Source organism: Fukomys damarensis, unplaced genomic scaffold (genome assembly GCF_012274545.1).
Source record: "Fukomys damarensis isolate Sample0158 unplaced genomic scaffold, DMR_v1.0_HiC HiC_scaffold_19, whole genome shotgun sequence".
Lineage (NCBI taxonomy): Eukaryota > Metazoa > Chordata > Mammalia > Rodentia > Bathyergidae > Fukomys > Fukomys damarensis.
In genome coordinates, this window is record NW_022900931.1 from 60,418,628 (window position 1) to 60,432,283 (window position 13,656).

General features: G+C 47.4%; 1 protein-coding gene across 1 annotated transcript in view; it reads left to right on the plus strand.

Moving 5' to 3' along the window:
- Hnrnpul1 (heterogeneous nuclear ribonucleoprotein U like 1) overlaps positions 1-13,152 on the plus strand; it is a 34,426-nt gene extending 21,274 nt beyond the window's left edge. Inside the window, 6 exon segments of the mRNA XM_033765808.1 lie at positions 6,767-6,935; positions 7,534-7,772; positions 7,774-7,867; positions 8,983-9,272; positions 11,109-11,300; positions 11,927-13,152. Of these exon segments, the coding sequence (XP_033621699.1) occupies positions 6,767-6,935; positions 7,534-7,772; positions 7,774-7,867; positions 8,983-9,272; positions 11,109-11,300; positions 11,927-12,043 (1,101 nt within the window). The 3' untranslated portion in view covers positions 12,044-13,152.
- Positions 13,153-13,656: the final 504 nt, after the last annotated feature.

Consider the following 13,656-nt stretch of genomic DNA (forward strand, 5'->3'; position numbering starts at 1 on the left):
TTTTTTTTTTTTTTTTTTTTTTCTGTGGTACCGGGGATTGAACTCAGGTCCTTGCGCTTGCGAGGCACACCACCAAACCGCTGAGCTAAATCTCCAGCCCAAGGGTGGAATTCTTAATGTTTGGATTCAGGAACATTTGAAATTGGATATAGAGGGCCTAGGATGTAGGTCAGTGGTGCAGCACCTGCCTGGCAAGTGTGAGGCCTTGAGTTTGATTCCCAGTACCAAAATAAAATAAAATTTTAAAAAATGAATATAGAATGTCCTATGCATATAAAGTTGTGTCTTTTTACTTTGAAAGCTATGCAGTTTTGAGTTAGGAATGTTGACCATGGTTGTCAGTATTCTCAAAAGGATGAGTGGCCCAAAATGGTTAAGGTTCCCTATCTCAGAGTAATGAGTTTTACATGTTTGTCACTTGTCCATCACCATACTTGACATTTGTCCTGAAGGCTTCCTCAAGTAGTAAAAGGTGTCTCCATATTTTCTGCATTTGTGGATATATGAATAGGCCTTATATTTTGTGCTTTCTTTTTTTGTTTTTTTATACTGGGGATTGAACTCGGATCCTTGTGCTTGCAAAGCAGGTGGGAACAAATCCCCAGCCCTAGGTGGGCTTGTGCTTTCTTAAAGACCTGAGTGCCAGGCATGGTGGCACATGCCCATAAATCCCAGCACTTGGGATGCTGAGACAGGAAGATCACTGAGTTCAAGGCCGTCCTGAGCTACATAACGAGTTAAGGATAGCCTGAACTTCCTAGTAAGACTCAGTCTCAAAAAATGAACTAATGAATAAATAAATTTAATTTTAAAAATGAGAGAACCTGAGTAAGCAAATATGTAAACCAAGTAACACTCAACCCTGTAACTTTACTGAAGTGCTTTCGTACATGTAGCACTGGGTACTTTGTTATCTCGGTTCAGAGGGGTCCTGATAAAAGTGGAACTGGTGATTGGCTTGTCAGAAAGGAATTTCCAGGTAGTACATCGCCTTCATAGGAGGTAAGGAATCCTACACAGAAAAATTGAGCAGTGTAGGACAACCCAAAAGCTACTCATGGCTTTCCTCCATCTCAGCCCCATCAGTAATGTTTATTTTAAACTCTTAGCCTCATTTTGCCCCATTTTCGTGTCAGGACATTAAGGAATTTTTCTAACTTGGCCCCAGTTGGACACAAAGTCCTGAAAGGCCTAGCAGTAGTATTGATATCTTTTTTAGATTTCCCAGAATTTTCTGCCTGTCTTTTTCCTGCTTTGCTGGTTAAATCAGCTGTGAAACCCATTTCAAATATGTGTCTCAGTGGAAGAAGATTATAGTTAGTTAGAGGTGGATTGTCTGACATCCCTGTGCAGAAGGCCTATGGCTTTGCTCAGCCCTGCACAGCTCAGTCAGGTACAGAAGAGCTGAGCACTGTAAAGGCCTACTGTAAGCCTTCTTAGCTGCTGCTGACTTGTTCAGGAACTTGTCCAGAGCTGCACCAAGTGGTGCTCAGGGCTGCTAGCCTCCTGGTAGAGACATGCAGGTCAGTAGTGTGATCCAGACCAACGGTAAGGTACAGAACCTAAGCTTTGAAGGTGAGGAGAAGGGTTTTCTGATTAACCTGAGAATGAACTCAGGTCCTGAACATCTAGGTTACTCAGACCTGGAGGAAATTCTAAAGCTAGTGATGTGACCTGTTCTGACCTACACCGAAGTGGGTTCCAGAAAACTGTGGGCCTGAGGTGGCGGGGGGACAGAGAGAGAGATGTTCCATGTGGCATTTCCCACCCTACCAGCTTTGTGTTGTTGAGGAATAAGTTAGTGCAAAACCATCTCCAAAGGAGAAGCCAGTACTCTAGCAAAATCCCTGCAATTTCTGAAGCTCCACCCAAGCCCAGCTTTTCCAAGTGGTCAGGCTTCTCTGCACTTACCTCTTCCAGGCCTCCTGTTACATGGGTGGACCTTGCAGTGCTCACCCTTGTGAGGGAAGGAACCTCATCCTTACATAAGCCAAGTGAGACTGTGTGGCCAGAATTCTACCTCTGTCTGGAGCTCTAAGATGTTGGGGCATCAACCAACATTCCATGATGGGCTGAGCAGCCTCTTCATGTCATGTGATCATCCAAAGGAAACATCTAGAACATTAGGAGGTAAAACGAGGTGGACTAGAGGGTAAACAGGCCTCATAAATCAGGCAATCGGTATATTGGCAGAACAGCACTGCTGACTACCAGATGGCCAAGCCCATAATGATTGGGGCTTTGAAGGGAACTGAAGAAAGCTGTCAGGAGCTGGGTTGTCAGGCCAAGGAAGGCGGCGTGATAGAGTTGAAGCTTTTTTCTAGACAATCTGGAGTCGTGGTCATTTTCATCAGGGAGGGATGTGACTAAATTTGCTTGGCTATAGAGAACAGTATTGCATCAGGTGACTTACAGGTGGGAAGCCCCTGAAATGAGAACATTTCTGGCCTCTACCAACCTAGTAGAAAAATGGTTCCACCTTGAAATGCAGTACAGACCAAGAGTTGCTTCTCTGTGAGGCAACTAAGAGCCCACCTAGAGGCATCAGAGAGGCCCTGCAGGGCCGTGTTGTCCAGACCACCCTGAGATGGGAGCTGTGGGCCAAGAGTGCCTATAATGAGCCCTCTTAGGCATTGATCAGAATCAGGACTGGATGTGAAGACTTTGCCAACCAGGTCTCACCTTCAGAACAAGTGATTCTAGTCCCGTTTGTTTACCTATTGGCAGAGTCACAAACCCAGGGCTAGGGTAGAGGTCCAAAGTAAACTGCCTCTCACTGACAGGCATTGGAGAAAAGGAAGTTTCTTTGCTCCTCCCCTGCTATCCCCAGAGCCCCAAGTGTGTCCATTCCTAACACTGTACATTTCTGTTTCTATACATGTGGTTCCTTCCGCTGGGGTTCACCTGATTGAATGTAAAGAAAACTCTTCTCACTAGCCTTAAATTTATCCCTTTGGGATCCTACCAGGTTTCCCCTGCTGTCAGCCTGTCTCTGTTGAGCTATGACAAGTGGAATAGACAGGGCAGGCAGACAGCCTTTCAGAGAGCTCAGGATATCAGCAGAAGTCATAGTTTGTGCCTATTGTATCCTCCCCCACGTCTTCATACTGTCACAACCAAAACTATTCACGCAGCTTCTCTGAGAATCCTGACTCCTATCCTGCCCACATCTCAGAATTGGGGTGATCAGGAGCCAGGGAACACAGCCCATACTTCTTTCTTACAGTCAACATCTTCGTGCGGGATGGACTGGGAGGAGCAGGAGCTGGGCAGAGAACCGACGCAGCTGGAAAAGCTGACCTCACTGTTGTTCTGTCTCCTAGCAACAGTCACCAGCTGTCCCCAGTGACCACAGTAGTGCTGGGCTGGCCTGGGGCCCTGACCTCACTGTGTTTGCTGTGGTAACAGCCACCAGCAAACTCCCTTTCCTCCAGGAAAACCAAGCATTTGCATTTCTGCTGAAGAGGTTTAAACGCTCTCCTTTTCCCTTCTTTTAGCCAGAGTAAGCAGTTGAGGGGCATTCTTAACAATTGTCATGGAGCAGTCTTGGTTCTCAGAGGATCTAAGAAGCTGGTTCTCAGAGCTCCATCCCAGGACAAAGGCCAGCTACTTATGAGGCTAGTGTGTTCCAGCGCCCCCCCTTGAGAAGTTGCAAGGGATTATCCCTAGTCTTGTTGGCAATATTCCTTTTCTTCTGTTTCCTCATTTGGGGCATTGACAAGGCAGGCCTGCCACTCAAAAACCTCCCAATGTGTTTTCCATGCCCTCAGGGTGCAGAAGGGTCAGAATATAGGACCCTTGTGGGTATCAAACACTGTAGACTGCGTTATTAGCACAATAGTCTGAGGCCTCATTCACCCTGGAAATTACTCTGGCTTTTTTTTTTCCCCCTCCCAGGGATTGAACCCGGGACCTTGCACTTGCCAGGCAGGTACAGTACACTGAGCAAATCCCCAGCTTACTCTGCCTTTTGTGTCAGGAGGAAACTTATTTAGCTGGAGAAAGCCAAATTCTGTCTTATGTATGACTCGATGCTTCCTCTGCTTCACATTTTAAGAATAGGGTCAAGGTGGGCCAGGGATTTAGCTCAGTGGTTCCGCCTCCTGCCTTGCAAGTGCAAGGACCCGAGTTAGATCTCTGGTACAAAAAAAAATAGGGTCAAGGAAAAGTAATGGGAAACAGGGACTTAATTTTTGCCCTATAAACCTGTACCTTTTAAAACCATTTGTGATTCTAGGCCCAGTAATAGTGTGTACCTACCACTCACTTCTACCCTTTACCCTGGCATGTGTGTCAGAGCCAGGGGAAATGTTGGTTTAGAGAACCGCTGCATCCACAGCCCAGATCTTCCACAGGTTTTCTGTGTTTACATCCCTGGACTCCTATTGTTACAATTTTGAAAGAGAAGTTGTTGTACTTCACCTTTTCTCCAGACTTAATTTTCCCTGGACTTTCCATTGAAAGCCACTCCTAGGACAACGTCAGTCCTGTTGACCTTTGTTTTGGTTTTGGTTTTGGTTTTTTGAGACAGGGTCTCACTGTGTAGCCCAGGCTGGTCTCAAACTCACAGGATCCTCCTGCCTCAGCCTCCGGAGTGCTGGGATTACAGGCATGTGCCCACGCCTGGCTTCTCACTGTGTAGCCCAGGCTGGTCTCAAACTCACAGGATCCTCCTGCCTCAGCCTCCGGAGTGCTGGGATTACAGGCATGTGCCACCACGCCTGGCCTGTTGACCTTATTTTAGATCCACACTGTGTTGACTTCTTTCCTGCCCTATGCCAGAAATTCTCACATCTGTAGATCCTCACCAGATCCAGGAGGAGGGTAACATGGTTCCTGTTTTTCAGAGGAAGAAATCTTGAGGAGCAAAACCGTAAGGGGAGCACATCTATAGACACAAAACAGTAAACGGCACAGCTGAGATGTCGGCCCAGGTTTCTTCCCCAAGCTGTATTCTTTACATCCTATGTCATTGTCCCTGCCTTTTCATTTGGTAAATTGCCAAAGCTTAAGCTTCCCTTGTTGTCTGGGTTGCTTCAAGTTAACATCACAATGTAAATATTCACAGGATCTCCACCTAGTGATGACCATATCAGTGGTTGCTCACATTTGTTGAGTACTAGCTACAAGTCAGACCCCAGGATGAAATAAAAGCTTTTACTCATGAACTCACTCAGTCTTCACTATGACTGTAAGACATACAGTTTTCTCTTTTTCGTGCTTGACACTCAGTAAATACCTAATAAATAGATTTTACAGAGAAGCAATCTTAGGCTATAAGTGGAAGTCATGAGCCCAGTACCACGCAGGTTTGACAAAACCAAATCACATTAGAACCAAGCTCTGCAAGGCTGTCCCACTGAAGTTTGTGTCTTCAGGTCATCTTGTACCCAGAAATCAGTGCACAGCCCTCTCTCATGTAGTTCCTCACACTTTGTGAGTTGCTCTGGTCACCTACTCAGTCCTCACCAGGCATGAAGCTGGTTCTCAGCCTCATTTTTCAGAGGCAGCAACAGAGAGGACTGGCCCTAGTGAATGTATATCTACCCCACACTTGACACTTTGTGCCCCTGTAAAGACTGTCCTTCCCCTCTGTAGCTTCTCCCTGTCAGAGCCACTGAAGTTGTTTAGATACAGTTAGCAATTTTCCCCTCACTCTTAAGTTCCTGAACTTGAAGAGGGAGGATACCCATGGAAGTGCTTGGTCTTTCCTCCACAGATTCAGGCTCAAGTCTTAAGTGGGGTTTGAGCTGCTCACTCTTTCAGGAATGTCCAAGTAATCCATATGCACAGGCTGAGTTCATGGAGCCCTGCAGTCCATCAGATATGGCCGGCAGTCCCAAAGAACCTTGGCACATTGGAGGTATTTGGTTACTGCTCAGTTGCATACACGTTGTAGGAAAGCCTTCCATGCCAGCACCCACCCAGGAGATAACCTGTGTGCCATGGAGAGGAAGGGAAAACACAAGACTATCAACTTGCACTTGCCAGTAAGCACATCCTCCCTGGCTAGAAGCTTATGGTTGAAGGGGTGTTTCAGAAGGACCAAGGAGATAGAAAAACCATGGTGTTGTTGAAAACATACCACAGAGCTGTGCAAAGGGGATCGTTAATTTGCCTAACCATTGTATAGATATTGTAACACTGCACAAAAGAATTTTAGAGGGCCAGGGATTTAGCTCAGTGGTTCCACTGCCTGCCTCACAAGTGCAAGGACCCAAGTTCGATACCCGGTAAAAAAAAAAAAGAATTTTAGGGAAAAAAAAGCTTCAGAAATTCAGTACAAGTTATTGCCAGCAGGTAGGGCTAGCAGTAGGCAGAGATTCTTTCTCTAGATTTTGTACCTTATACCGTGAATGTTTCACCCTCAGTGTGTATTACTTGTAAAATAGGGAAAAGAAGTTGGGTGTTTAGCTCAGTGGTAGAACACTTGCTATGAGGCCTTTGGGTCTGGTCTCAGCACCACAAAATTAAACTTACAGTCAAAACTAAAATAGGGAAAAGTTGTAAAGTGCAATATCAAGAACTAATTGAAGAGCAAAGCCCCACCACAGCCAGTAAGGAATCCCTTGCTTTGTGCCTGTCCACAGCCACTTTTCCTAAGTTACTTCATTTGCCAGGAATCATCAAAGTAAGAGCACTTTCCAGAGACTCTGCTTAGGAGGAACACTAGTATGCTTTCTCATCCCTGGCCTACATAACACCCCTCAAAAGAAAAACAGCCCTTAATGTATCATATCTTGCCTCTTCTATTACCTACCCCTAGACAAATGTTTATGGGTCAGCCCAGAGACGAAAAATGAGACCGTTTGAAGGCTTCCAGCGCAAAGCTATTGTAATTTGTCCCACTGACGAGGACCTAAAAGACCGAACTATAAAGCGAACCGATGAAGAAGGGAAGGATGTCCCAGATCACGCAGTCTTAGAAATGAAAGGTAGGAAATGAGTGGCTCCCAGAGGGCCATCTCAACAGGCTTCTAAGAAAAAGGACTCTTACTCATTGTGTCCCTACCAGATCCCTGATTATTCCTTTTGTGTGATTTTGCTCTTTCTTTGCTTCTGTTTGGTCCCTTTTCTGTCTCCTAAAGTTGAGATTGGCCAAGCTTCCTGTCTGTCTCTGTGGTAGGGTTTTCAGACTGGGTTGGGTGAAAGGGAGTGGGGGAATCTTAAACTGAAAGTCCTGCACCATCACCTTCCTCTAGCACCCACTGGCTGAGCTGATTGTGGGCAAGCTTATTTGCTCTTTGAAAATAGGGAAGTGGTTTTACTCTGCCTGCCCTGCTACCTGCGTTGAGGGTGGAGGGAGCTAAACACCATGCTTAGGTAGGGCTTCGCCATGTCTTCAGGAAAGGGCCTTGTTAGCCCCTGACGGTTTTCAGAGAAGCATTGTGTTACCTCTTTCACTCACTGCTCTTTTCACAACATCCAAGATAGATGCCCTCTATCTTCTCCCTCTGGCAGGCCAGTGTCCTGGGAGTAGAAGAGACCAGACCTCAGAAGATACTGACCTTTCCCTTCTTCCCTTCCTCCTAGCCAACTTCACGTTGCCTGATGTAGGGGACTTCCTAGATGAGGTTCTCTTCATTGAGCTCCAGCGGGAAGAAGCAGACAAGCTGGTGAGGCAATACAATGAGGAAGGCCGAAAGGCTGGGCCGCCCCCTGAAAAGCGCTTTGACAACCGAGGAGGTGGCTTCCGGGGCCGTGGGGGTGGCGGCGGTTTCCAGCGCTATGACAACCGAGGTCCCCCTGGGGGCAACCGAGGTGGCTTCCATTTGCAACCGAGGTGGCTTCCAGAATCGAGGAGGAGGAGGAGGAGGAGGAGGAGGAGGAGGAGGCGGTGGTGGAGGAGGAGGCAACTACCGAGGAGGTGAGACATATATCACAGAGCTCTCCACTGGGCTGGGTTTGAGCTTTGACTGCTGTTCACTCAGCACTAAAGCTTACTGAGCTCCAGCTGTGGGCTGGACCCTGGTAGAGAACTGGGCGGTTTCAGACTCTGGGACTTCAAGGAAGCTCTACCTCTACCCCATTCCCCTGGCCTTGCTGCTGAAGCTTTTTGTCCATTTTCATGTCACAGTGCTGTCTTTTCATAGGCTTCCCCTGTCTTAACCATGAAGTCCTTGGGAGCAGGACTCCTGAGGACCAGCTCAGGACCTGGCACAAGCAAATGTTAGGACTTTTTTGTTGTTGTTTTAAGATGAAGGGAGTTAAATGTGCCTAGGATCACCCGGCTAGGACAAGAGCTGGGACTCAAATGACCCAAAGCCCAAGTTCTTAGTAATTGCTACTGTCTCTGAAGTAAATTGTTCATAATTTATCTGACATGTCTTGGGCCCCATTCTTGTTTCAGTCTTGTACTGGATAGTTCTGGGGACATAGCCACGACCCAAATAGCTTAATGAGAAACTCGGGGATGCTCTGACCTCAGGTGAACCTTAGCTCCCTGTAGGAGGCAGCAGGGCTCAGGAACAACCTCTTGATATGCTGATGTCTAAGCTGAGAGCCTCAGAACCAGTAGGAGTTGGCCAAGGGAGAGTTCCAGGCCCAAGAAACAGCTGCAAAAATGTTCATGATTGGGCATTCCACTTGGCCACACTTGAAGAGGACTAGATCTGACCTGTGCATATCTGCCCAGTGCTTAGCATCCTCTTTTTGAACATCTCTTCCTAGTTTGTTGAACAACTATTGAGATGGTCAGGCACAATAGAAATTTAGGCAGCCTTGATCCCTGCTTCCCCAGGCTCACAGTCCAGTGGATGAAACAAACCTCTCAGCATATAGTGATGACCTAGAATTGTCATGGGGAGATGAGTGTGGCCAGGGTCTGAGGAAGCCCAGAGGGTGTAATTCATTTGTTACTTTAACTGAGCTCCTGCTCTGAGCCTGATTGTGCACCATGGTCTCAGCAGTCAGTAAGGCACTACTCCTGGAAGCTATGTGCCTAAAATGATGGGGCCTCTTGTCTGGATTTCTCCAATGCAGGTTTCAACCGCAGTGGAGGTGGTGGCTACAACCAGAACCGCTGGGGTAACAACAGCCGGGATAACAACAACTCTAACAACCGAGGCAGCTACAATCGGGCCCCCCAGCAACAGCCACCACCACAGCAGCCACCACCACCACAACCACCACCACAGCAGCCACCGCCACCACCCAGCTACAGCCCTGCTCGGAACCCTCCAGGGGCCAGCAGCTATAACAAGAGCAGCAACATCCCTGGCTCAAGCGCCAATACCAGCACCCCCACTGTCAGCAGCTACAGCCCTCCACAGGTGAGGGCATGTCCACATATTTGTACTCAGATGTACACATATATGTTCTTAACCCTGAATAGGTGAGGGGAGGGGCGTCCGAGGCAATCAGTAACACATAGTTGGGTCCTCCTTACCCTTCTTTCTCCCGAGTAGTGCTCCTGGATGGACCCTAGAGTTGCCAGATTGCTCTAAGCCCAGAAATGAATGGCCCATGCCCAGAACCTCCTCTCCTTCCACTACTCCCAGGTGTAGGTTGTAAGTATCAGTCCTTCAACATAGGTTCATATTGCTCAGCTGTGTTGCTGGCCTCCGGTGGATCCTGAAGAAAGCACTCAATTGGAGTCACCTCTCGTCCACGCTCAAAGGGACTGCGTTTCCTTGTCCTCAGGATTGGAGACTGGGGCTCCTAAATCAGTAAAGTCACCTGCCTTCTCTGCTAACAGTTTCACCCCTGAGCAGCTCTGGGCTCCATTCCAGGTCTTAGAATGTTATTATTAGGACTGTGGCACACAGCCTGCTAACCAGAGCAATCTCCCATTTTATTGTGCATTCTTTCCTGAGCACCTTCTACGTGCCTGGCCTGGGAGCGGCTGGTTGCCATATTGGTGATTCCCAGACTCTTAAGTTAGTAGCATAAAGTTGGACAGACACAATTTCAAACCATCAGCCCCACAATCTCAAGGTTTTGTGACAGTAACAGTCACCCCTCTGGGCCTCATTTTTCCTGTAAAGAACTAAAGGCATTACTGAACTCATTTCTGAAGTTTGTTGTAAGAGTCTGGTAGCACTGTAGCTTCTTAGTTAAGGCTCTGTGACTAGGAAAATCCTGAAGTCAGTCCCTTTTCTTTTTCTTTTTCTTTTCTTGCACTTGGAAGGCAGGCAGCGGAACCACTGAGCTAAGTCCCTGGCCCTAGTCCTTTTTAACTTTATGGCCTTGGCTCATTGATTTCACCTTCCTAAGCCTTAAGTTCCGTCTCTACAATGGAATTGATAGAACCTTCCCTAAGAGTTGCCATGTGTTATAATAAGTCGCTATCCATTGCTGAGAGGTAATACCTGAAACAGCTGGAAGGAGGAAAGGTTTGTTTGGGCTCATGGTTTCAGGCCAGTCCACTGGCTCCGCTGCTCACATCTGTTCCCTTTGTGGCAGGTGGGGAAAGCAGTGAATGGAGACAGGAATTGGGGAGGGAGATTGACACTTCCAGTCCACACGCCAGTAACCTACCCCTTCTGCCCAGGTCCCCATAATCCAGTCACCTTGAAACACCCCTTCTAGGAGCACATGACACTGGGAAGGGGGCTGGATATAAACCCCCACAACATAGAAATTAAATGAGTTTATGGTACACACTGTACATGAAAATCACTTAGCAAGTTGTCATCGCTGTTTTCTCAGCAGATCTTCAGTGACAACTGCCACCATTTAAGAAGTGTCCAGTGTTTTGTACACAAAAGCTTTGAATACAAGCAGAATGGGCAGTCTGTTGTGATTCTTATATTACAGAAAATGATTCTTATATTACAGAAAATGAAACTGAGGGGCTGGATCTGTAGCTCAGTGCTGAAATGCTTGCCTAGCACACTTGGGATCCTGGATTTGAACCCTAGCACTGCCAGAATTTTCTGAAAAGAGATTCTACATGCCTGGCTCCCTTGGTGTCTCCGCTGGGATGACCCAGTGGCTTGCCCTTCATCCTACTTTGTCGTGCCATGTCAGAGCTGACTCACCTCCTTGCTCCAAACAGCCTCCACCAGAGAAATACCTTTGTGGGCTAACTGCTTACAAAGGCCCTTTCTTCAACCAAGCTGTAAGCTGGCTTTTTCAGAGTTGTGGTCTTTTTCTCCATTTTCCAGCCGAGTTACAGCCAGCCACCTTACAACCAGGGAGGTTACAGCCAGGGCTACACAGCCCCACCACCTCCACCTCCACCACCACCTGCCTACAACTACGGGAGCTATGGTGGCTACAACCCAGCCCCCTATACCCCACCACCGCCCCCCACTGCACAGACCTACCCTCAGCCCAGCTATAACCAGTATCAGCAGGTAGGTGACAAGTGAGGCACTGGTGGGATGGGGAGATTTTCAGGGGTCCTTCCTGAGTCTGTTTCCAGACTCCAGTCCCTGCTTACCCCTAAAAAGATGGGTAGCCTCCTGCCCTCAAGCTAGCATTTGGATCAATAAAGCCTGGCTTGTGCTGGTTTTCAAATAACTGGTATCTAGCCAGAGATGCAAGCGCAAGGTCCTGAGTTTGATCCCCAGTGGGGAGGCGGGCAGGGGTTAAATAACTTATACCTACCTGGTCCAAGATGCAGTGGGGGGGCAGGCTTGCAAAGCAGGGCTTCCTAGTTCTTCAGCACCATGGCCAGGGGGCTCTAAACCCACGCCGCCACCATACTGGTGGTTTTGTTTTTTTTTTTTGTTTTTTGTCTTCATTTGGAATGTGATGCTTTAAAGAGGCACTGGGTTGACAAGCCAGGGGACCTGTCCTGCAGTTCCAAGATGCCCATACATGGCATTAGGTCAGCTACTTGTCCTCTTGAGGCACCTTAATTTCTCTCTCATTGGACCCAGTTGTCACCAATCTCTGCTCTAGGCAGGGGTGTGCCAGGGGAGGAATTAAATGTGGAATGGGCAGAGGACAACTTGGTGCTTTTGGTCTCTCTCTGCAGTACGCTCAGCAGTGGAACCAGTACTATCAAAACCAGGGCCAGTGGCCACCGTACTACGGGAACTACGACTATGGGAGCTACTCCGGCAGCACACAGGGTGGCACAAGCACACAGTAGCCAGTGTGTCCAGAGGCTCCTGGAGGCCCCTGCCGGCTTCCTGCACCAGCGCCTACCTTGGCCCCTCCTCTGCACCCACCAGATCCTGTGGTGCTGGGGTTGGGGTCATCCCAGGGCTGCTTCCTTTCAGCCCACTGCCTCCCCTCTGAGGGGCTTCTTCCCACACACAGGCCAGGCGATTTTCTCTGGATTTAAACAGGCCACAATGAGCTTTTATTTTCTTTTTGTCCCTTCCACTTCCCATCTCTTCCTCTTCCTCTTCCTCCTTATCTCCATTTTGACTAAAGAACCCCCCTCCCTTGGTCATGGTGTTGAGGCCACAGTGTCCAAAGGGCAGACCTTTTCCTGTTCACTCCTCCCAGCCCTGCTCCAGTCCCTCGGCTTCCCAGACCCTCATGCAGTTGGTTGTAAATTCTTCCAGATGCTGTTTTACTGTCTACTTTTCAGGATTAAAAAGAAAAAAAATCAAAAACTTTTTTAAAAAAAGTTTTAAAAGCAAAATGCAGAGGGAGGAAGCAGTGACATATTTTTTGGAAATTATGCTTTTTTTTTTTTTTTTAAGAACTTGTCTGTTTTTACTGTCGGTCAGCCATTGATACTTTGTCAGAATAACCGTTTCTTTGCTGAGTTCAGGTGACCGAGGAAGAGCCACACCCTCAAAACAACAAAACACACGAAACCACAGAATCATCTTTAACCAAACTTTTTATATGATGTCTCAGTTCCCGGTAACTTTGCACACAAGCTTTCTGTGTTCAGTTGAATTGTAACGGCTTTTTGTATTTGGAGAGAGTGTGACTATTGAACTTGAACTTTTATTCCAGGCGTCTTGGTAGTTTCTGGTGGGGTTGAGTGGGTGAAAGGGTGAAAGAAAGGTGGGGGCTCCTTCCCTTCAGAATATGGAGTTTCCCCTAGTGCACCCTCTCCTCTTCCTGGGGCCAGATCTCAAGTTTTTCCTACCATGATCCTCTGATTATTACTTCCCCTTGATCTGAATGTTTTAACAGGATTTTAACAAATACTGCACTTACTAAGAAATGTGTTTTCCCTGTTTTGTTTTCTTTCAATAAATGACATGGCACCTCCTTGCAGGAAGGAAGCAGGGTTGAAACCCTGAAGTGTTACTGCAGTTGGCCTTTAATTGGGGTGGGAGCCTTTGCAAGGGAAAATGATTTACTCGTTTGTTAAACAAACGCTTACTGAGGGAGTTGTGTGCCTGGCCCTAATTTTAGTGCTGAGGATATCCCTTGAACCTCAGGCCTCAGTTTAAAATATGCCAGTAGTTGGGTTGCTTTGGTTTGGGTTGGGTTTTTTGTTTTGTTTTGTTTATACCAGGGATCAAACTTGAGTCCTTGCAAGTAAGTCAGCGGAACCACTGAGCTAATTCCCCAGCCCTGGTTTGGTATTTTGAGACAAGGTCTCACTGTATTCCAGGCTGGCTTCAAACTTGGTGATCTTCCTGCCTCAGCCTCCCAAGTGTTGGTATTCTGCACATGCCTGGTTCACACTAGTGTTTGGTGTTTTTTTGTTTTTGTTTTTGTTTTTGTTTTCATTGGTTTTTTGAGACAGGGCCTTACTATGTAGTTCAGGCTGCTGTTGAACTCACTATATAG